General features: G+C 38.8%; 1 protein-coding gene across 7 annotated transcripts in view; it reads right to left on the reverse strand.

Annotated features, from left to right (window-relative positions):
• Window positions 1-24,583, reverse strand: part of LOC126372441 (sodium/hydrogen exchanger 3) — an 88,715-nt gene that overhangs the window by 20,645 nt on the left and 43,487 nt on the right. For all 7 annotated transcript variants that reach the window (XM_050018201.1, XM_050018204.1, XM_050018198.1 and 4 more), the window contains exons 3-6: window positions 15,182-15,455; window positions 2,012-2,275; window positions 1,296-1,521; window positions 461-688 (exon numbers count right to left, since the gene is read on the reverse strand). In XM_050018201.1, the coding sequence (XP_049874158.1) occupies window positions 461-688; window positions 1,296-1,521; window positions 2,012-2,275; window positions 15,182-15,455 (992 nt within the window). The remainder of the gene's footprint in view (window positions 1-460; window positions 689-1,295; window positions 1,522-2,011; window positions 2,276-15,181; window positions 15,456-24,583) is intronic.

The following is a 24,583-nucleotide window of genomic DNA, read 5'->3' on the forward strand; positions in this document are numbered from 1 at the left end:
AATAAAAAAAAGGTAATAAAAAAATGTTTTGAACTAGATCCCGGCCCAAGACATGTGTACTCAGCGTAGCCAAATGTTACGAAGCTTGTACGGAATGTTTGCTGTGGCATCTAATGTTACAAAATACATAAAACCTAAATGTACCAGGTGCATTACCTGTTGCATTACACAAACAATGCACCAATAAAACATATGAACATGAGGTATATTTCAAAACTTCATCATCATCAATTTAAGAGCCACGCTCTTGTCAGTGTAGCATTTTCCATTCCAACTTAGGGTTCTTAAAACAAAACAATAATAATAAAAATAAATAAACAAACATAATGCTACTGTCTAATTTTAATATTAAGTGAAGCGAATAGGATATCCTTAAATGAGATCGAATAGGTATTAAAATTATCAGAAATTTTGTTATCAAGGAAAAACCAAGTAATTAACACCAATATCAGATACTCACGCAAGAATTCCGCTCATATGGAACATCTCAGCGTTTAGATACGCTAAATACGCCATGACGAAGATGAAGATGGGTTCAATGACCCGGACCTCATGAGTGAACCGCGTGACCAGCCCCGTGGCGAAGCCCCACACCACGCCGATGCAAGTTCCCCCCACTGCCACCACCAGGAATGAGGCCAGCCCAGCTAGGAAGTCCGTGTACATGAGGCGCGATGGACCCATTTCTCTGTAAAAGTAAAGAATTTGAGATAAGCACTTATGATAGAGTCTAACAAAAAGCTCCGTGAGGTATGGGTACATAGTTCATCTTGCGATGGATGTACCTCTGAGTACCCCAATTGGGATATAGTCATGAGCCTATATTTTGTTATGATAGTAAGTATATATATTTTTCTTAAAGTGGAAAGTATGTATTTTGGACATCATGGTCATTAATTTAAGAGCCACGCTCTTGTCGGTGTAGCATTTTTGATTCTCGACTATCAAAGGCCAATCCAACGATTCTATTCGGTATTTTGGAAACAAAACCCAAAATAATTTTCATTTTGTAGCTAAACAAGCCCACCTCCACCTTACTGCCCTATTTTTCGCTAAAAAAGAAGCATGGAGAATGCTTCACCGAAAAGAGTGCGACTCTTAAATTAATAATGATGATAAGCTAAACAAGTTGGAAATCTAGCATCGGTAATAGCTGAAAATTACCTAAGCAGGAATTTGATTGTTAATACAAAGTAATCTTATGAAACAATACACTTTTACATCGACATTTAAAATTAGAAGTAAGTTGATAATAGATACAAGATGCGAAAATTCTTATTTTCAGAAATACCTACGTGTAAGCCTCAAACATGTGGTAGAGCACAACAGTGACAGCGTCGTTGAGAAGCGACTCCCCGAAGACTACGATGTACAGCACTTCATCGACATGGATCTCCTCGAAAACAGCCAGTACTGCCACTGGGTCTACTGCAGAGATCAGAGCTCCAAAGAGCAACATCTCCAGGAGAGGAGTCGTGCAGCCGAACATGCCAGTTTGTCCGCAAGCCCATAGCGACGCTCCTGTTAAGAAAACAAATAAGTTCATGAAAAGTACCCTAACTGGAGCTTGATTTACACACATATATTGTGCAATAGATGGAAAATAAGTTTGATGTAGGTACTTATTTGTTGCCGCAAATACAATTTAGTATGGAATTGAGAATGGAGCTTGAATGACTAATCAAATTTTAACGTTTGGTATAATATATCACATTTTCTTGATGATGATGTGATCCAGCCGATTTCGACTACGGCGACTGCTTCAACTCCGAAGTTTACATGATCCCATGTGGCTTAAGTATATGTATAGCCAATCGTGATGGAAAAGATCCTCGCACATAGCGGGCACGTTGTTTTCACGTGATTTAAATATGTATAATTAATTGATCGCCGCAGATGGTCGGGATTTCAATTCATCGCACTTGGCATCAAGCACTAAGCGCCGTTTCAAAGCCATGAACTTTGGTATGAACCAACTTAAAACGAAAATATTACAACGTTCAATTCTTACCAATAGTCAAGGTATTGAACACAGTTCCCACAACCGCGAACAAAAGAATCGTCCCGAGGTGGTCGAAGAACAGTCTGTTAGGCATGAAATATCCAGCGTCGAGGATGATGGGCGGCAGCATGTACAAGAAGAAGGTGTCAGGAGTCAGCGGCTGGATCTGGACACTATGAGTGCTTAGCAGCAGAGCACCTATTAGCACCCCCACGAAGATCAGAAGACATGACTCCGGAAATATCCTCGACAACTTTGGAGCCATGTGGAAACCTGCGAAACAAAAAGAGGTCACATTTGAAATATATTTTTTTAAAGATAGACTAAAGAGTGACAGGCATACAGTCTCCGTCGTTCTTTCAACGTTCTTATTTTATTCTTGTCATTTCCAAATTTCCCTGACATGTCTTCTATTTAAAATAATACAGCCATGCAAAAACGATAAAAAATACAAAAGTGTACAAAATCTACCAGTGAATCGGGTTTCATTATTGTAAATTTTCTTTTGACGGGGATTGCGTGGGATTAGACATCATTTGTTTCGGAAAAACGGCAAAAGTCATGCACCACGCAAATGGGAAAACATTGTTCCGTGCCAAATCATATACCAGCATCTACGATATATTTGGATCACATCCCTTCAACAACGTGCTTTATCGGAACCCTAACAAGGCCTATACGGAAGTGTCGGTATTCCGCGCGAAGTGCAGTGAATCTCAGTCTGACAAGAAAGCCTCGGAAACTCCTCTCGTAACCAGTGAAAGGTATCATTTTCTGAACAAGGACATCAGTTATGGTTCTGTCATACGATCAACGAGCACTATTTTTTATGATTTAGACGAAATAGCTAGAAGACAATCTTTCACTTGCTATTTGGAACTCAACGCATCTAGAGAAGACTTTGTTAGAAAGCATAGAACAAAACGAGTCAATGGATTCATCGGTGAATCTGATGCCATCGTACAGGAATGTGCTACGCAAATGACCCCTAAACTCTTGCCTCGAGATAGCATGGAATTTAGTACAAAGAAAGCAAAAAGGAAGTTTCCTAACGAAGTAGAACTTTCGTCTGAAATTTTTCTAAGGGATAACGATTATGAAGAGAGTTATAGAAACATGAGCACTAATAATAATAACAATAATCAAGCATATTTCGACAGAGAGACCACTGATAGGCACCAGAAATTTTGGTCATATGCAAAATATCGCACCGAATACACCAGGCCGATTGGAGGCGAAGAAAAAAAAGTTAAAAAGAAAGACCAAGGTAAACGCACCGCAGAGGATCCATGTCCCTGTCAATTGTTTTCCTACGCTTGTCCTTGTATTAATAATAAAAAATCTCAAATCGAATTAACTGGACAGAGCAAGTCTACTGAACTACTCACAAGTGTCTTCTTTCCAGAAGAGAGAAGGAAGGAAAGAGCTAAGATGAAGAAAAGACAAAATGATATAATAAGAGATAGTAAACTAACAAATACCAGCTTTGCACACAAGATCAAAACTGAAGACAATCCACGCGCTGAACCAACTTCACCCGCATCTGAGATACCAGCCCCGTCTGCGGCTATTATCGACTTAAAACCCAGCGAAAAAGTCAGTTTAAGGAGCAAAACTAAGTCTATCAAACGACTACGACAAATAGTATGTCCGAAATGCAAAGAAAAAGTAGAAATTGATAGCAGCGGTGAAGATATGGTGTCAAAGTTAAATTCAGTAGATTATGGAAACAACGAAATAACTTCAGCGGCTTACACCTATTCGCCTGGGGTTTCCACGAAAAATGTAAAGAATAAAAATGCAGAAGACGGCGATTTTTGTAATCATGATCCTCCCTGCGAGATGGTACCCATTTGCCAGTTATTGTCTGATAACAGTACGACACCAAAAGTCATCAAAAGATCAAGTCCTAAGTCTAGCCCGCGCATCATCAAAATAACAAAGGCCTGTAGACACCACCCGCCCTGTACTGTTGTGCCATCATGTCAAAGAGCAGCTGTGCTTAAAAACAATTGTGAATATATTCCACCTTGCATGCATCGCCCTCGATGCGTAAACCTGCCATTGTGTGTTCCACTTTCAAAAACCTTCAACCTGCAAGACTTTACCTGCAACCACTTAGAAGTTGAGGAGAAAAGTGTGTGTGAATGCCCACACGTACCCAAGTGTAAATACGTGCCAGAATGTCTTCAAGATTCGGTAGACAACAGCGTTAACAATCAGTTCAGCGTTGTAGCTCCACTGCAGAATACGGAATACTATAATCAGTACGGATTTACGATTCAGAATCCGGCTACACGCACTGTGACCCCAAACACGATCTGTGCACCCTGTCATGTCGCGTCGCCACTCAATTTCATTTGTAAAATTACCAAATCCTGCCAATATGATTACTCTGATTGCAAATCAGGTGTTAAAGAGAGCGTAAGTGATGCAGTCATATTCATTAGAGACGTGGGCTGTCAATTCAGAAACAAAACCCTCATGCCTAGAGACTCTCTTGTCCGCTCGAAGCCGTCCAGTGCGTCGTTGGACTACGCCGACATGAAGTTGGGGAACTATTACACGGGTGTGCACACATTGAGGTATGAAGATAAGTATACCAATCCGGAATCGAGGATGACTATATACGTGTCATCTGAAACTATGAGTTCGACGGGATTTGATTCTCAGTGTCCTTCGCATGGGCTACAGATGCGCATGGCTCGCCCCACCGGCTTCGTTCCTAAGAACGCGTACGTTACAGCGTTTGCCTACGGAGGGAAAATCCATCACCCTAAGGACATTAAACAAAGATACGTATCATTGATTCACACGACTCCAGTTAAGTCTAAGAAAAGCTTGTTGAAGAGCAAGTATAAAAAGATGTTTAACCGAAGAAGGAAAACTAAAACGAGTAGCCTCCTCGTCAACTGTTGTTCAAGGAAGGCTATGAGTCAAAAAGTATTGTGAAATGACAAAATCATGTCAATTTGCATGTTTTGGTCTCTATGTTTTTATTGTTCGCGTATTTAACGCGTGCGTGTATTGCAAAGCGTATGATAAATATGACTTTGTTAATTTTATTTACTGATTAAAAATGTGTCTATTTTATTCTTTATTTTTCTTTGACTTGGTGATATTAGACGCATTACGTGATTCTACGTAACATCTAGTAGGTATATGTATGTAAATCTTTAACTTTTTCTTATAGTATTATTGTACTCATTGATGTAGATATGTCACTATAGTATAGTACTAGTATTCTCTTTATTCGGCCTCTTTTCTGGGAGGTGCCTATCTAACTCAAGTCGTTCAAAACATTACATACTAACTAATAAATCTTCGCGGAAGTCGGGAAAAAAGAATTAGGGCAAATTAGAAACGACTTCACGTGACCGAATCGAAGCCATACAACCTCTGTCAATTAACAACACAAACTAAGTAGAAGGTATTGACGATCGTTCAACGGCTACGTTTCAGAACTTGGCTCCTCGAAAGTCAATAAAAGTTAGGTATATACTTATACCTATGCAGGTATACGTGTGGGTATAATAGGTACTTATGTTTGACAAATTGGAATTGGAACGCGTTTTCTTTTTTATTGAAGCACTAAGTTCTTGCTGCTTAGTTTGTATGCCATTATGTGAATAGAGAAAAGCTATTTGCCAGCTTTAAAGTATAATGACTGTACTATTGTTCCGGAAATTTCAGAAATAATCGATCTAGAGAATAGGCCAGCCGGTCGGCAGTTGAGTCTAAGACCTAATGGACCTGGACCTAGAATCATTTGGTAATAACGGTGTTGTCGGACTTGTGTATAATTATGTTAACATCTGGACTGTGCATCGTCTAGTAATTTAGGTCTTGGCCTACATAGAGAACGACCAAAGACAATCGTGCACTAATAACGTGAGAATCAATCAATAATTATTTATTGCACAAAATATACACACAGGACATAACATACGAATAAAAAAAAGCACAATAGGCGGCCTTATTGCTAAACAGCAATTTCTGCCAGGCAACCTTAGGGTGAAAGAAGACAATCATGTATGGGAAGGTCGCGTATTGTGCTTTATTTTAGTTATGGCGTAGCATAGTTTACTACTCAGCTAAAAAAAAGGGCAGTTCGCGCTATTTATAATCTGCGTTGTCGGGACTCTTTAAGGGAGCTGTTTAAAGAAATAAATATACTGACGGTCGCAAGTCAATATATTTATGAAAACATTATGTATGTGCGTAAAAATGTATCTCTCCTTCCGAGAAACTGTGAAAGGCATACTTACAATACAAGGAATAAAAATAAAATTGTTGTTCAAAATTCTAGATTAATAAGTAAATTAAATTCATCTTTTTTGGGGTTATGTATACGTTTTTACAATAAAATACCAGATAATATTTTAAATTTGTCAGAGAATAAATTTAAAACTCACGTGAAGCTTACTTTATGTAAGTAAAAAAGCTTATTATAAGATTAATGATTACCTAAATGATAAACATGTCTGGTATTAAATGTGTTCCTCTAGTTATTAAATAACTTGTAATGTACCCTCATTGATTTAAAAGATGTGTTGCTGTTGCAGTTTCTTGTCATTTCTTCTCCTCAGCCATAACACCTTGCGAAATGACGTAAATTCAAAATGTTACATTGACCTTCAACAAGTTTATCCATGATAATTACGTTGAATAAATGATTCTGATTCTGATTCTGATTTTGATTCAGCCTGACAAATGGGGGTCTGTTCTGGAGAATATCCAGTGCCATGCATCCGCATCTAAAAAGTGACCTACGTACTGTTGTAGTTTATTATATGTAGGATGATTAATAAGACCATGCAAAGACTATAATACTACGGAACGGTTACGGTTAACGGGCCTACGGTTGTGAGGTGGAATACCAGCCTCATCACCCCTGGTGTCAGAGTTATGATTGAGCCGCCAAAGGCCCCTGACATGGCTCACGTAACGATTACTCACTTACATCAGTTACAATAGTAACCGGGACCAACGGCTTAACGTGCCTTCCGAAGCACGGATCATCTTACTTTCGGACAATCAGGTAATCAGCCTGTAATGTCCTAACCAAACTAGGGACCACAAAGTGATTTTTATGATATGTCCCCACCAGGATTCGAACCCGGAGCCTCCGGATCGTGAGTCCAATGCTCAACCACTGGACCACAGAGATCGTTCTTGTTGTTGAACATGAGGTTACGTGTTGTTATGTGTCAATACTTCTACTTTACCGCTGACCGCGAATGTGCCGTGTGATAACTGCCTAATAACTGAACATTGACTTGAATACTTATGTAATACATCAAATCAAATCAACAAAACAAATTAACACAGATGATGATAGATACAGTACAATCTGGCGGCCTTATTGCTAAGCAGTAATTTCTTCCAGGCAACCAGTATCTAATATAAAAAGGCAAAACAAAGGTGAAAGGCATACTTACAATACAAGGAATAAAAATAAAATTGTTGTTCAAAATTCTAGATAAAGTAAATTAAATTCATCTTTTTTGGGGTTATGTATACGTTTTTACAATAAAATACCAGATAATATTTTAAATTTGTCAGAGAACAAATTTAAAGCTCACGTGAAGCTTACTTTATGTAAAAAAGCCTATTATAAGATTAATGATTACCTAAATGATAAAAATGTCTGGTATTGAATGTGTTCCTCTAGTTATTAAATAACTTGCAATGTACCCTCATTGATTTAAAAGATGTGTTGCTGTTGCAGTTTCTTGTCATTTCTTCTCCTCAGCCATAACACCTTGCGAAATGACGTAAATTCAAAAATGTTACATTGACCTTCAACAAGTTTATCCATGATAATTACGTTGAATAAATGATTCTGATTCTGATTATAATACATGTTGACTGCTCCCGGGGTCTTGAACCGGCGAGGGCGTGCCCGTGGCATATTGTTCGCTCATCTACCCTATTGCTATGCCACTGGTTCTATCCCAGTCTCAGAGCTAATTAAACCGTTACTCAAGTCCGCATGACGACGACACAGGAAAATTGCCATACCTTAGGGAAAACTGAGATGACATAATTAGGTTAGTAGACACAACACAACGGTAATAAATATTTGCTCCTTATCTGGTTATACTTTAGTTATAATTATATTAAACTCTCCATTGTACACAATATACATTTATAATAAAAAAATAGGTCCAAAAGGTGTGACTTATCTCTAAAAGAGAACTCTTCCAGCCAACCGGCATGCATTATACGGTTTATTTATTATTAATTATTTACCAGTATATTGGCCCCGATTCCTGCAGACACCGCCTAATTTTATTTTAAGTTATATCCGTCATTTTCATATCCGTCGAAAAGGAAAGGGACGGATGATTCTCAGCTCTTAATTTTAGGAAGAATGAGTAAATGAATGAATAACCCGGCCGAATCAAAAGGTACGTCGCTGGTATGCAATCCGTTTGACGTGCTGTCTACTTAACTGTGTCGGATTATTGACGGATGTAAAATTTTTAGATGGTTGGTTTAGATTTGTGCTTAAAATTGACGTGTGTTCCATAAATTTTATGCTTGTCGATTACCCGTCCCTTTCCTTTTCGGCGGATAAGAAAATGACAGATATAACTTAAAATAAAATTAGATGGTATTTACAGGAATTAGCACCAATATGCACATAACAGAATATAAAGTCAACAAACACACAGGATATTATATGCTTCGTTTATTATTGTACTAATACTTACGAGCCTGTAGATTATTTATAATAAAATAAAGGGAGAAATAGTTTATGACAAATGATAATAATTATAAACAAAAATACGCATAAATAGCCTATATACGTCCCACTGCTGGGCACAGGCCTCCCCTCAATCAACCGGAGGGGGTATAGAGCATACTCTGCGGGTTGGTGGAGCTATTTTTACGGCTAATAGTCGAGACCAACGGCTTAACGTGCCCTCCGAAGCCCGGTTCAACTTATTTTTCAGACAATCAGGTGATTCAAACTTGTAAAGTCCTTACCAAACAAAGGACAGCCTCACAAAGTGATTTCGACAATGTCCCCACCGGGAATCGAACTCGGGGCCTCCAGATCGTGGACTCAATGCTCAACCACTGAACCACGGAGGCCGTTAACACTAACTTTTTAAATTAAATCTACAATTACATGTACCGAAACAAACATTTAGAGGATAGCATCCAAATATACCCTCATATGAATACCTATTGGACCCCGTCACGACACACAGCGACGATTCAATTTAGGAATACGTTTCATCCCTTTACACATCGAGAGAGCAATACTCTGATATTGGGTCCGGGCACTTGCCCTAGTTTACCTCACTCGGAACGGCTTCAAATGTTTGCAAACTGAAAAGAGTCTGCAACATAAATTCCAATGAAATTTCCCTAACTGGAAAACTTAGGCCGAAAGTGCCTACAGATACGAACAACTTGTATAAAATCATACGAGTCGTAAGGTAAACATAGCTGCCGAGAAGTGGGTGTATATAGTGTACACCTTTGCTTACCTCTTCGGGCTATAGTAACATTCCTATTACAACTCATTGATGTATGTGTACTATAGCTTACATTGTCTTCAGAGACAATAACAAACCCGACGCTGCTATGTTGAGGTTACCGAATAAAAATATCTCCTTTTATATAAATAATATTTTGTGAAACGAAAGAGTTTTTAATATTTTTCTGAATAAAGAAGTATTGGCCATTTATATATTGAGACAAATGTTAAAAATAAATAGTTTTACTTTTTACGAATTTAAAGGCAATTTATCTTATTTTTTTGACAACAGATTGCCAGTATTAATGGTGAAAATCGATTGTATTTAATCGATATTACCTAATAAAAAAAACTTCATAGAAAGCTCTGCGATTAAAATCGATAAAGAATAAAATAATGACGTAAAGATATATAAGTAATGTAAAATAAGCCCAGATACGTGCCACTGTTGGGCACAGGCCTCCCCTCAACCAGCTGAAGGTGGTATAGTATAGAGCATACTCCACTATGTTGCTCCACTGCGGGTAGATGGAGGTGTTTGGGCTAGTAGCCCAATAAAGAATAATAAATGCTGACGTAAGTAAGATAAAAAGCTTCAACGCTGCGGCATTATGGTGAATCTAATAATAAGTTAAGCACGCTCCCGCACACCGTACTTGCGGAGCCATGAGTAACTTTGTTAGGCAGAAAGGGGTTTTATTAAGTGAACGAAGGAACTTTGTAATAAGTCTCAACGTTCACATTGGCCGGGTAATGCGGGTATGACAATATCGGGATCAATTTATGCAAAATCACATAAGCTCACGACTGTATCCCAATCGGGATAGTCAGAGGTACATCCATCACAAGAACTAAATACCCACACCTTACCGAGCTTTCTATTACACCAACGTGATAGGTAAGCCGTATCACCGTCTATTATGGTCGAGCCAACTGTGTTGATAAATTAATATCTGATATCAACAGCCTCCGTGGCCTAGTGGTTAGAGCGTTAGACTCACTATCTGGAGGTCCGGGTTCGATTCCCGATGTGGACATTGTCGAAATCACTTTGTGAGACTGTCCTTTGTTTGGTAAGGACTTTTCAGGCTTGAATCACCTGATTGTCCGAAAAAGTAAGATGATTCCGTGCTTCGGAGGGCATGTTAAGCCGTTGGTCCCGGCTATTAGCCGTAAAAACACCTCCACCAACCCGCAGTGGAGCAGCGTGGTGGAGTATGCTCCATACCCCCTCCGGTTGATTGAGGGGAGGCCTGTGCCCAGCAGTGGGACGTATATAGGCAGTTCATGTTTATGTAGTAGGTCGCGGGAAGCCGCTGGATGCGAGCAGCGCAGGACCGATTGTCGTGGAGATGCCCAGCAGTGGGCGTCGTACGGCTGATGATGATGAGTGCAAGTCCGGTACAGGGGTTCGGACCCACACCCCCCTATTGAGTAGCAAGCCGGTGAATCACAGGACTACAGTGACCTTCAGTCTTCTCATCTTCAGTGATTTATGCAACATCGCATATTTTAAACACAGACGGTGAAGTCGCAAGGAGAAGGCCAAGGAGTTACCTATACTATGATGTAATGCAGGATTTAAGTATTATTTCTAGTTCCATGCTATTACTTGACACTGCTTCAGTGCCTGGTCAGGTGAGTGAAGGTACTCCTTCACCGGGAGCATTCCCCTTCTTCTTCTATCGAGTGGGTTGAGAGGTGGAGTACCAACCTCATCAACCCTGGTGTCAGGGTTACTATAGAGCCGCCAAAGGCCCCTAACATGGCTCATGTAACGACTACTTACTTACATCAGTAAGTAGTAACCGGGACCAACGGCTTAACATGCCTTCTGAAGCACGGATCATCTTACTTTTTGGACAATCAGGTGATCAGCCTGTGATGTCCTAACCAAACTAGACTAGCATTCCCCTGTAATGCAATAATTATGATTCGATTTTGAGAATTACGTTACAATACTGCATATCTGCTTATTAGCGGTTCACCTCTCTCTGTAATGCTCGGATCTGTAACATTACATTGCAGACGAATGTTCGCGGTGAGGGAGTACAGACATGAGCAATATAATGTACCCACTTTAGGACTCTGTCGCACTAACATATTTGATATTTAGTGAGAGTTACAGTTCAATTTGTCAAAAAAGTTAATGTGATATGGTACCAAAGTGTATACAAATTAATGCTCGTGACCGTACCTTAAGGGATGATCACAGGTCTAAATGGTAGTGGAACTTAGACGACCTAATTTTGTTATGTAACGAAGCCTACTTATCAACTATCCCGTCTGTCACTTATTTGTTTCTCATCCTACTGTAAGCGGATAGCGATTAAGGGGCGTATCTCAGGATGCCGTCGCTGGTGGCCCAACTATGGACCATAAGGAACGTCTACCTATGTATATTTAATTTTAATAATTAAATGGGAAAAAATATCCGGAAATCAAACCCAGATCGAGATCGCGAACTCAATGCTCTAGCAATTTTAACCTTTTACTGTTAAAGCTAAAAGTTAATGATAGAAAACAAATATAAAACTCCACGATATAGGGTTTCTCTAGTGCGGGGTCCGCTAGTAATGTATACATGTTTAAGTTTTTTGATAAATAAACATAATTCTAATCTAATGTCGTACCCATAAACAGTATAGTTACAATTGGATCGTGTAATAGGTTCAAGATAAATTATGAAATTCTGATTATTTATATTTACAAAATAAAGTTCATTACAAAAAGTCAAATAATCCAACTTAAAATTACTTAACCTAGAACCCACTCCGTGTCAAACCTGGCCCTAAAGTGCCCATGACACTAGCAGCGTTACCGCTCTGGATTGCCACGGACAACCTCTGAGCCAAGTAAGACCGTCGTCGTTTTTCTTTTTTCCTTATTTATAAATTTTAATCACGTTTATAAACATTTTATTACCTTAATTAAAACACATAATAACGGGTTCTTACCGCGTTTAAATGGGGATAGATATTAATGAGTAATCCCGTGATCATGGCACTTGCAACAGTGTCGAAATATCGGGAGTCTCATATCCCCATTTAAACGCGGTAAGAACCCGTTATTATGTGTTTTAATTATGATAATAACCGCGTAAACTTAAAACAATGTATTTTATTACCTTTTTTTCTATGACGTCACAGTGTGCTTTTTCATACAAATTCTATATTTATTTCGTGTTTTTACGTTTAGTAAAAATTAACTGATTTGATTAGGTGGAAACTAGCCTATTCATTCACAAAAAGAGAGCAATATAATACGGTTCTTTTCTAGAACGCCAGGATCGAGTTTAAAAAGTAATTATTATAATATTATGATGACGATGACATACAATATTGTGCCAGGAACCCAACGCAGGTACTCCCATATCTAAGCAGCATTTGAGTTGAAGTTGAGCAATATCCTTTGAGCACAGAATAAGTAGGTATTTAACTAGGTAGACCTTTAACTTACATTACGCGACAAAGCTATGTCTACATTTAAAAAATATAACTGCTCACGATTCACCACATACTTAACTATCTAAGTAACAACGATTTCAAACCGACTGCAAGATTCATGATTTATCGCCGTTACATTATGTATTGTTTCTCCTTCTTCTATCGTGTGGGTTATGAGGTGGATTACCAACCCCTTCAACCCTGGTTTTGTTTCTGTGAGACATTGATAGTTTAAATTCATGTTTTAAGCTCTGGATATAAAGCCTACACTTATTTACAAACTTATTTATGCCTACTGCAATTAGGGATTATAAAATCGTAAGTAAAAACATCGATGGCCGTAGCATCGAACACTTTGCATCGAAAGGTCACTACAGCGAACGTGCTTACTATCGAAGGTATGCCTCATATAAAGCATTCTACATCGATGGTCGTAACATCGAATAAGTGAATTTATTACATATTTTGTTTATTTATTACAATACGCGAAAAGTCTGTGAAATAAAGTTCTTTGTCGTTTATCGCTACAATTGAGATCGACGCTAGTGCTAGATTTGGGTCGACCCTAAGCACGGTCAAAGGTCGAATAGACCACTAAACCCTCGTTCAGTTCCCTTCAAATATACAGCAGTGTAACGCTAATACTTACGCAATAATTGTCAGGTACTAAGTAGAGTACTGTTGACGATAAAAGAGTATTTTGTAGCGATATAAAAATAAAAACAAGAACACGCACGTCGTGTCTTGTAAGGAAGTGACAGAATTGGCATTTGATAGACAAGACTGGAGAACGCTACACCGACAAGAGCGTGGCTCTTAAATTAATGAAAAAAGGAAAAGTGTTTCACCTTTCTTAGCGTTGTGTTTTTAAATACGTTCGAGAGTAAAATTCTAACGATATCGTGTAAATAATTAATTGTATTTTCTTTTAGTAAGAAAGTCACTACGAATAATGATTCTCAAAGCTCAAATCTAAATAATCTAAAGTCAAGTTTTGCTGTATCTCGAGATAGAGTTAGGGCATAGATTAAAGCACACTAGACCAGTAGATGGGAATCGAGTCAACTTTGAATGAAAAACGGTGCGGCCATCAGTTTGACGCGACTGATCAAGTCAACATCTAGTCAATAATTTCAATCGCTTCATCACTCATCCTGAAACTTTTGAAACAAATCTCTAATTATTTAAGAGCTGCGCTCTTGTCGATGCAGTAATCGCCATTCCTCTCTTCTCTCCACCAAATCCTGATACGACCTGCACCTTGTCTTTTACCTTCCCCTTTTTCTCTTTCCTTCAATTTTTCCTTCTATGATGTTCCAAACCATAATAACAATAATAGATACTTCAGACAACCGGAGAGGAAATATGATTGGCAACCTGATACGACACGACTCAACAACACCAAGCCTAAAATTCCAATATTTTTCATGTGAAAGGCTCAACTTGAGCGGAGCGGGTGTTGGCTTTAGTATATTACAATTATTTCACTGTAGGTGCATTGAGAGCGTTAAAATCATGGAGTACCCTGCTACATTTCTTGCCCATATTTCACTATACGAGGTACGTAATTTATTTTTAAATAAAACTTCATAAATCGGCTATCACAGCCACTAGCCAGTGTCGAAAACTATGTGAAACTATTGCCTCGTGTCAGCAATCGTTAAACTAAAGCAGAAGTGACTTTGGAACTCTGTCAACTGTGTTGGAAACTAGCCAAGACCTCACCACGAGCCACTATATAACTATATAGTAGAACAGTATATCTACCTGGACCTTTTACTTTTATGAAGAAGCATTATATACCTAGTAGTAAGTAGGTATATGGCATATTTCTACGTACTTATGGTAAATTCCTGGCCGTAATTGGGTCGTGAACTAGGTACAAGATAAATTATAAAATTCTGATTATTTACTGAAAAACATTTTCTTTTTTCTATTTTAAGAATTTTAAGTAAGTAATCAAGAAAAACGTAAATAATAAGTCCGACATTTTATCACGTTTTTCTGTGACGTTACAGTGTGCTTTATCATACAATTTCCTTAGTAATTTCGTGTTTTAATGTTTAGTAAAAAAGTAACTGATATGAATAGGAAAGTAGCCTTGTAACATTTTAGTTGGACAGTATAAAGAATTGTCAAAATTTAGGAACACTCAACTGTATTGCCGCATACATTTGAACTTCTAGTGTTATTTCGAATATTCACGTAATTAATAAAATAACTACTGAAAATACTTACCAATCTTCGCAAGGCTGGCGAAGAAGATCCACAATCCAATTAAAAATGGCGTCTCCACACGGTGGAATTCAAAAGCCGCTATGACCAGGGTCCTTTCTTTCTTGGGCGTGTCTGTGGCCTCCGGGGCCTCAGTTGTGGTCTCCGCTTGTTGCCGGAGCTGAGTCCCTGGGGGCTCTCCTGGTAACGGGGCCACAGGGCCCATAGGGCCGAACCCCAGCCCAGGGTAAGTGGACATGCCATCGACTGCTATGGACGGAGTCTGTTTCGTGGTGCTCTGAAAAAGGAGAAAATGTTTTGTTACAATCATATATCGAAAGTTTAACAATGTTACCTATACATTCTTAAAATCGACTCTAAAAGACAATGTTGAGGAAAAAGGAAAGGGTAGGTTACCCTTACTAGTTTTGATAAAAACAACGTGAGAAAAAGATCCTAAATATGTGTCCCTTACGTGTTTAGGCGATACACACACACAACGAACCGTCACGGTTAGCGGTGATGCGGTTTTACGGTCCCGCCTTTCCGCGCGGTGGGATGGTGGTTGGCTTACGACGAACCGCCTCACCTTGCGGATCACTATGGCTACGGTATGTATGACATATTACGATTACAAGTATGTACTGTTCAATCGATCCGCGCGGCGAGACGTTAATCCGCGCGACCAAGTTAGCTTAGACTTACCGTGCGGTTAACCGCTATAAAATTCGCACGTGTCAGAATTGTCTTAACCTCGTAGGTAATAGCGCTGATTTCCATACACAATAATTAAAAAATGGGGTTTGGATTTTAAAAGAACGCTCGCTCTCACGACTTTAAGTTACTTGGAGAAAGTATGTAGGTACCATCCCAATTTTGTTAAGTACTATTCATTTATGAGGATGTTATAATAAAGAATGAAGAAAGAAACCTTCAAGACGAATATATTTCATATTACACTAAAACTGCAACAAGCAGGAAAAGATCTCTCGTAGATATCTAATAATAACCGTGGTACCTCCGTGACACGGTGCCCTTTGTTCCTCTGTAAAGTATTATGTACCTTATGTTGTATCTACTGAAGATAACAATGGCTTGATAGCTAGCTTTAACTTTGTAGTACCTAAGCAGTTGGAGAATTCACTCTTGTGTAATGTTTTAATGGTCAATTTCGAGTGACCTTTTAAATTAATATTAAATACAAATGTGAGTTTTTTAAGTATATACTATCCACTTTGTGTGATTCCAGTATTATATAATATAGAGTATACTTACTCGTAGGTAAATATTTTTTTCAAACGAATTATTCATTTAAAATGTGTTTCTACGAACTTAAAAGTCGCAAATGCAATTTAAATTTTCACACATTGTAATAAATTCTTTTCAAATCAAATATTCCCTGTTTTATGAGCAATAAAGAGTTATTGTGTTGTCGTAAAATGTTATTTACGGCCATTAAGAATTTATATATGATAGCTCTCGTTGGTGTCTTGTCTAAGATATTAAAATTATGTATGATTTACACACTTGAACTTGGTGCACATAATGTGGTATGGTGGTAAAACAAGATAGCGGGATTTTGTTTCACGTTTCATACTATAAGCAAACCCCGGACACTTCATACAAACAACCTCGTTTTACACAGACACCACACATTAACGTTATCGTACACGCGCATCTGTGTGTGTGACGTCAGACGCCATACGATTCAAGTCTAAACTGTGTCCAGGGGGTAAACCTAGCTCAGCCGCTGGTGGGGAGCGGAGTGTTGCCGTTCTATACATAGTATTATTCCTTATTCTATGCTATAAGGGACTTTTCTCATGGCGCTATTGGATGACGCATCGATATTCGATTTTAGGGTAATGTTGCCAGTATTAGACCACTGTAACAAAAAGTTCGACGTTTGATCTCTTTTTGACGATGTGTTTACATAAAATTTCATACCTACAAACACAAGCACGATTTGAAATTTTGTAAAAAGTATTTATATCTAAGATTAGATAAGGTTTATTTCGAAAATCGCCTGTCCCGCTTTCCCTCCTGTGTGTGCTGTAAGCTTAAACCGTAACCACTAACAACAAATAAATTCAGTAGAGTATCTAAGCTCCGAGAACTATCCAATTAATAAAGGCTAATACCCTGTAGTTCGGCTAAGGATTACACTTGTTTGTAAACTCTAGATTTAGTAAATACTAAATAGATTGAGTACTATTGTCCTAAACTGCCACATCACACTCATAGTATGTGTAAATACGTGTAGTATGTGTAATATGGGTGGGTGTGTGTGTGTGTGTGTGTTAATACTATGTGTCATTCTACACATAATATTATTCTTTAATCTATGGTTTTAATGTACACTGCACCTGAAAACTGAGACAACCGGGCCAGGCCTGAAAGTTCAAGGTTTCATACTAAATCCTTGCGCGCATGGGCCTTGCTTTCCCGGCAGTGCAGCCAGCATTGCTACTTATCTATAGTTCATGTTAGGCGCCTGACACGGAACATCGATTTACATAACCACCGTGTTAGACGACGGAATTTTAAAATAGCTATTTCAGGGGTGCGAAACTTAAAGCACGTAATTTATCACGTTTCCAGACACTTTCCAAAGGCACGTAAGCGAAAACGTGAAGTCTAAGCGGGAAGCTTTTTGACATTATTGTGAAGGTCACACAAGGTTCACACTTCATGCTTGCATAACATAACATAAACAGCCTATATGCGGTGCTGGACATAGACCTCCCCTCAATCAACCGGATAGCGTATGGAGCATACTCCACCACCCCCGGTTGTTGGAGGTGTTTGTACGGCTAGTTGCCGGGACCAACGGCTTAACGTGCACGAATCATTTCCGAAGCACGGAATTATTTTGCTTTTTGGGACAATCAGGTGATTCAAGCCTGCAAAAGGCAATCTCTTAAAGTGATTTCCACAATGTCCCCATCGGAAATCGAACCCGGACCTCCAGATCGTGAGCTTAGCGCTCCAACCACTAGACCACGAAGGTATTGTTTTCATACTTGCGTTTACTTACATTTCATACGCTTAAGTAACTCTGTAGTACAATGACACTCACTGCTTTACTCCGACATGTAGCTTAGGACATACAATAATGTAATCCTCTTAAACTTTAGATGAGTTTGTGTCGCGTCGCGCGCGACGGAACTATAGGTTGTTACCTCCCTAACGTTAAGAGCGATACGCTATCGCATTCTTCTGTCATATTAATGCAAGGTAAGAGTTCGACATTAGAACATTTTTGATGACGTCATAACACATTATTTTATGTCATACATGGTATAAGAAAGCCAGGTACTTATGCTCAAAAGTGACAGCTAGCATTTCAAGCCCAGCTGACGTCATCCCACTCTACGTTGCCATTTCTTTATTTTAGTTTTTAAATTATCTTGCAAGGAAATTTTGAACTTTTAGTAAAATATTTACGTACTCACAGTTTTAATGATTTTTATATATGTGACAAGGAATAGTAATTAAATACATTGGAGATACCAATATAATGGTAACACTTACGTTATCAAGGGCTAGCAATGACGGCTTGTCGTTTCGTAAAAAGTAGATAGGTAAAACGCATGAATAGCTTAGTGTAGTATGAGGAAGGTAACGCATCTATTGCTATATCGGTAAAATTTTACCTCCCTTTATAAAATACATTGATAATGTTGTTTATCGACGTGTGCTAGCTAAGATCGATTACGTCAGCCTTCTCACATATCACTTTAGATCGCTGAGATAGGAGCTTGAATTTGCTTTGTCACTGTAATCGAATGCAATCAGATACGAGCAGGGAGTGAACGGGGGACAATAATTACGAATGTTGGCTGTTGTCAGCGTCCGAGCTAGGTTTATCAAACACCCCCCCCCACCCCCCCCCCCCCCCCCTGTTTCGACAATGTTTGCGCATGCTAACAAATGTCAAGTAGCAATATTCCTTAGCCATTTAAAAATTTGTCACACAGTTGGCTCGACCGTTATAGACGGCGATACGGCTCGCCTATCACGCTGGTCTAACAGAAAACTCGGTAAGGTGTAGATGCTCAGTTCATCTTGCGATGGATGTATTGCTGACTATCTGACTTAGGATATAGTCGTGGGCTTATGTTTATGTTTTTTTTTTATAGTTCATTGTTAGGCAGACCCATTTTTTTTCTTTATAGTCATCTGATAAAAATATTCAATTAAATGCATACAATGTGGTATTGCATTGATGTTTTATGGCCAGCTATACAGCCCGGCTATACAGGTTGTGAGAAGCTGCAGTAGTTTTAGGCGGATGAGACGTTCGTTATTTAAAAATTGACGATTCCAAGTGTAACTATGTTACCAACTGAATAAAGATATTTTTGAATTTGAATTTGAATTATGAATTATCGTTCTACTTTACAACAAAATGTCCACAATTTATTTCATTTAATCAACCCTACGCTTCCACGTGCTACCACAAGCGCACATTGCTTTAGCTGCATTCATTTCTAGGTCAAACGGTTGTGCTCTTCATATAGGAACTAGCTATCCCCTCGTGATGTCATTTACCAGTACCTGATAGACATTCACCTATTTCCTGCTGTTTTCTAGACTTCTTATTATATTTAACTAACTATTTAATTATAGAAAATATTTCGTGTGTGCGTTGACTTCTGATGTGATGTCATTATAATGCATATATATGTAATCCGTGTCTGTGGTGTCCTAAATAATAAATGTTTCTTTCTTTCTTTCTTTCTTTTGACCGCGGCTTCCCTCGCGTTAAATTCGAAATAACACAGTTCCCCTTTCCTAATGTACCAATTATTAGCTTCCTACCCCGAAAACTGCGAAAAAGCCCATATAAAATTTCACCCCTTCTTTAAAGCGATTGAGGACAGGTTTGCAAAAAAATGCACGATTTTTTTGTAAGTCACAAAAAGTCCGCATACAAATTATTAGCTTTCTACCTTAAAAATTGCGGAATGTGTCATATAAATTTCCACCCCCCATTTTAGGGAAGAGGGGAGTTAGAAAAAGAGAAAAAGTAGCCCATTGGCTCACTCCACTCTCCATCACTTTATCTGCCTCCATTTAAAAATCACGTCAATTCGTCGCTCCGTTTTGCCGTGAAAGACGGACAAACAAACAGTCAGGCACACAGACACACACATACATTTTCGCAGATATAATATTTGTATGGATGTTACCTGTTACCCGCGATTTCGTTGACGTCATACCCAACTATTAAAACTATAGAAATTTCATACAAACCTCGCCACCCCTTTTTACCCCCTCAGAGGTTGAATTTCGCAAAACCCCAACGTCCTAAAAGGAACCCAGGCAAAGTTTGACACTCCTAGAACTTGTAGTTTCTGTGAATTCGTATTGAGAGGATCAGTCGGTGACCTTTCGCTTTTGAAGCTGTGACGATAAATACACGATTATTTTTTCAGTATAGAATCGTTGAAAAAAAAAATGTTTATTTTCTTTTACAATAACGCCTTAACTACTGGTGGATTCGGGTCTCCATTTAAGCGACATAGACCGTGTTTAGAGGACCCGCTCTTCCATTATAACAAATAAATTGTCTGTAAGTAAACACAGCAGTATGGTAGGTATACTTTACAGATTGCAAAAAGAAGACAAGTAAGTACTATGCAATGCAGATAGAAAATATATCAGCACACCATTTTTCAAGACTCCTATTGACAAAATTATAATATTTCAATTCTATGTTTCAATCCATTTTCAGCAAACATTAGGAGGACCTGTGAATTATTAGGTAATACTTAATTGGTCTGCTCTCCCCGTATAAGGTATATAGGCGTGATTTTGCTACACTTCTTTATATTTATTATAGAAACTAACTTCTTCTTATCGTGTGGGTTATGAGGTGGAACACCAGCCGCATCAACCCTGGTGTCAGGGTTATTATCAAGCCGCCAAAGACCCCTGACATGGCTCATGTAACGACTACATACTTACGTCAGTAAGTAGTAACCAGGACCAACGAAGCACAGATCATCTTACTTTCAGCGTGTAATGTCCTAACCAAACTAATGATCACAAAGTGATTTTTGTGATTGTCCTCACCGGGATTCGAACCCAGGGCCTCCGGATCGTGAGCCCAACGCTCAACCACTGGACCACGGAGGCCGTTATAGAAACTAAATAATCTTATATACCAGACAGAGAAGGATTTGTATACAGCACAGTAAATAGGTACCTAGAGAATATTTAGTTCAACCTTGTTGGTAAATACTGGATTTTACTGGTTACGCGACTGCTCACTATCGTTGCCTCGCTGCATCATAGTAGCTAGTATAACATGGTCATACTGACCTTCCACCACACTAGAGCGAGGTTGTACTTGTGTCTTCACGAACGAAGTTTACAAGACGGGTTTGGTAGAATACTCTTCATAATTATCTCGTGAAGTAGAGCGTATCTAGCTTTGAGATGCAAGTCGCAAGAGTAAACATTTTCCTAAGACCTTACATATAAAATACAGAAACTCACATCAGTAATTCCGTCTGGCATAAACACTGCACTGATACGTTAAGGGCGCCAACAAAATGTATGCATGTAGTTGTAAGGGTACCTTGCGCAACCAAATGTGTTGATGGCAATCGAACACAGAATAATTTTCCGAAAGCTTAACGCAAGCTGTCCTAGTGAGATAGGGCAAGACAAAGTTACTACACGTAACTCAACTACAAAGACAAACAAAATTATTTAATAACGGTAGCCCAGTTGGTAGAACGCTTGACTCTCAATTTGAGGTCGCAAGTTCAAATCCCAGCATAGGCCTAAACTAATGATTTTCAAGTTTATTTTGGGTTGATAAATTATAAATTACGTTGTTCGACTTGTCATCGACACAAAAGAAGAAGTTTATTTTCGAATTAATGTTTGGATCATAAATGATTATCACGTGCTCAGCGGTGAAGAAAAACATCGTGAGGAAACCCACATTCCCGAGAAATGGATTTCGGAGGTATGTGACCTAACCTATATTGTGCTGGTTTTCCTTCGCGGTTTGGAAGGTCAGGCAGGCAGTTGCTTCTGTAAAAAACCGGACTGTCAAATCTGCAGGTCAGGTAAGCGGACCCCGTGAAAAACGGGATAATGTTAGGGAGATGACGATTATATACAGCTAAGTCACATCCAAGGACGCAACCTTCAGATACTATGAACTCTTTTCAGACTAAAGCAAAGGCTTCCAACCCGCGCCGCGGTTCCGTCCCGCGGAATCTTTATTGAACCCAGCAATAACTTAGCTAACTTGGAAAACTTGGCGGCGGTAAATAAATAGAAAAAAGGCAGTATAATTGTATATTACTTTGTAAGTTTTTTTCACTAGTGCTGCATCTCGCCACAGAATCAAAGTACTCTCGGGTCCTGACAAAAGATTGAAAACCACTGGAGTGAATTAAGCCTTGTACATTAATGACGGAGCCTAAAATTTTAAAGTCGATGGAGATGGATGGAGGTAAACTAAGAGACTATGCCCACTTTAACACGACAATCATCCGTCAACGTTGTGACAGTAAAATTGAGAGAGATAGAGAGAGAGAGAGAGAGAGGGGGGTATTCGGTATACCTAAATAGATTGCCTGTGTTGAATATTAGTGTATCAGACATAAATTGCAAATTCTTTTGCAATTCTGTTCATACTTTTATCCTTAAACATGCATGGAAACTTCTCGAAGCTCCACACGAGACGTCCATTTTCAAAATTGATCGTTACAAGTAAACTGCCAATGAGACTTCTTTACTGTAGGTATAAGAAACACTGTACGATCAAGTGTACGTCTATAAAAGGTAGAAATTGCAGTTCTTAAATTGTTACAATTAAAGCAAGTTTGTTGTTTTAGCGCTGTGAGTAGCCGGGTCAATAATCCGTTAAGCTTTTGTTCTACATAGTCTATTACTATCTAACCTTGAGACACAAAATAAATAGTAGACATGCCAAAAGAAGGTCCGAGGATTGTATTATTCTTTTGTATTATATGATATCTTTCTCTCCTGTAAGTATATTTTTTTATGTAAAGCTTTTTATATTGTGAAGGATTGAGACTGTCACATCGCATAAACAAACTCAGCAACCAGAGACTTCTAGAATGTCATCGTAAAATCTTCCTTTTAGCGGCATCCTTTACTGACGCATAGCTGCGTCCTTGATTTTCTTTACGAGAATGGTCAAGAAGATTCCACCCGAGATTATTCGAGAAAAGAATTCTAGTACGAGACCATATGGTATTTAGGAGTGGGAAGAGCAAGGAAAGCCAGTTCAGTTTCTAAAACGATCGGAGCAAGAAGAAGTGAAAAAGGGAAAGTGAAGAAAATGTGGAAGTGAAATACAGTGTTCAAAGCAGTGTTAAGCACAGTGTTAAGCGCAGTATTAAGCGCAGTGTTAGTGCAGTGGTAGTATCGTGTTTCGTGCTGTGTTCGAGTGTCGCGAAATAAAGTAAAGTGACGGTGACAGGATTGAAGCCAATGGAATTCCATAATATTTGTTTACCCCGGTGGGAAATAGGCGTAAGTTTATGTATCTATGTATAACATGAGGCACAAGTTGTCTAAATTCCATGGATAACATTGTTTAACTACAGCGAAATCGACAAATATAAACAAACATTCACTAAACCTCCTTTAAAACCATTCGCTAAACGACTTTATATCAAATGTTTATTTCATACTTAGTTCCAAAAATAAATGATTATACGAGAAAAATGACATCGCTAACGTGCTCAGAATGTCCCGCAAACTCGGTCAAAGGAAAATGATACGTAACGCCGCAGATTTAAAACCCACATCCATCAACTGGACGTGATCGCGTGAGTCGGTTAACTTTTCCTTTTGGAACAATAATGACACAATCTGGTTAAAGATAAACAGTGTGTTATACATTAAAGATACAAGTATGTGATGTGTTTATTTAAAAAATGAAGTTACATTTTTACCCGACACCGGCGGAGCAAAAAGGAGGGTTATTAAATTAACGAATCGCGCAGAGTCTATGTGACTTCTTCTTCTATCGTGTGGGTTGTGAGGTGGAGTACCAACCTCATCACCCCTGGTGTCAGGGTTACTATTGAGCCGCCAAAGGCCCCTAATATGGCTCATAGTAACGACTACTTATTTACATCAGTAAGTAATAACCGGGACCAACGGCTTAACGTGCCTTCCGAAGCACGGATCATCTTACTTTCGGACAATCTGGTGATCAGCCAGTAATGTCCTAACCAAACTAGGGACCACAAAGTATTTTTTGTGATATGTCCCCACCGGGAATCGAACCCGGGACCTCCGGATCGTGAGCTAACGCTCAACCACTGGACCACTGAGGTCGTTATGTGACTTATACGTAATTATAAAGATTTGTATACAAATTCTTCACTGCTCTGGTGAACTGGTGTTAAAAGGCCACATCGA

Source organism: Pectinophora gossypiella, chromosome 14 (genome assembly GCF_024362695.1).
Source record: "Pectinophora gossypiella chromosome 14, ilPecGoss1.1, whole genome shotgun sequence".
Taxonomy (NCBI): Eukaryota; Metazoa; Arthropoda; class Insecta; order Lepidoptera; family Gelechiidae; genus Pectinophora; species Pectinophora gossypiella.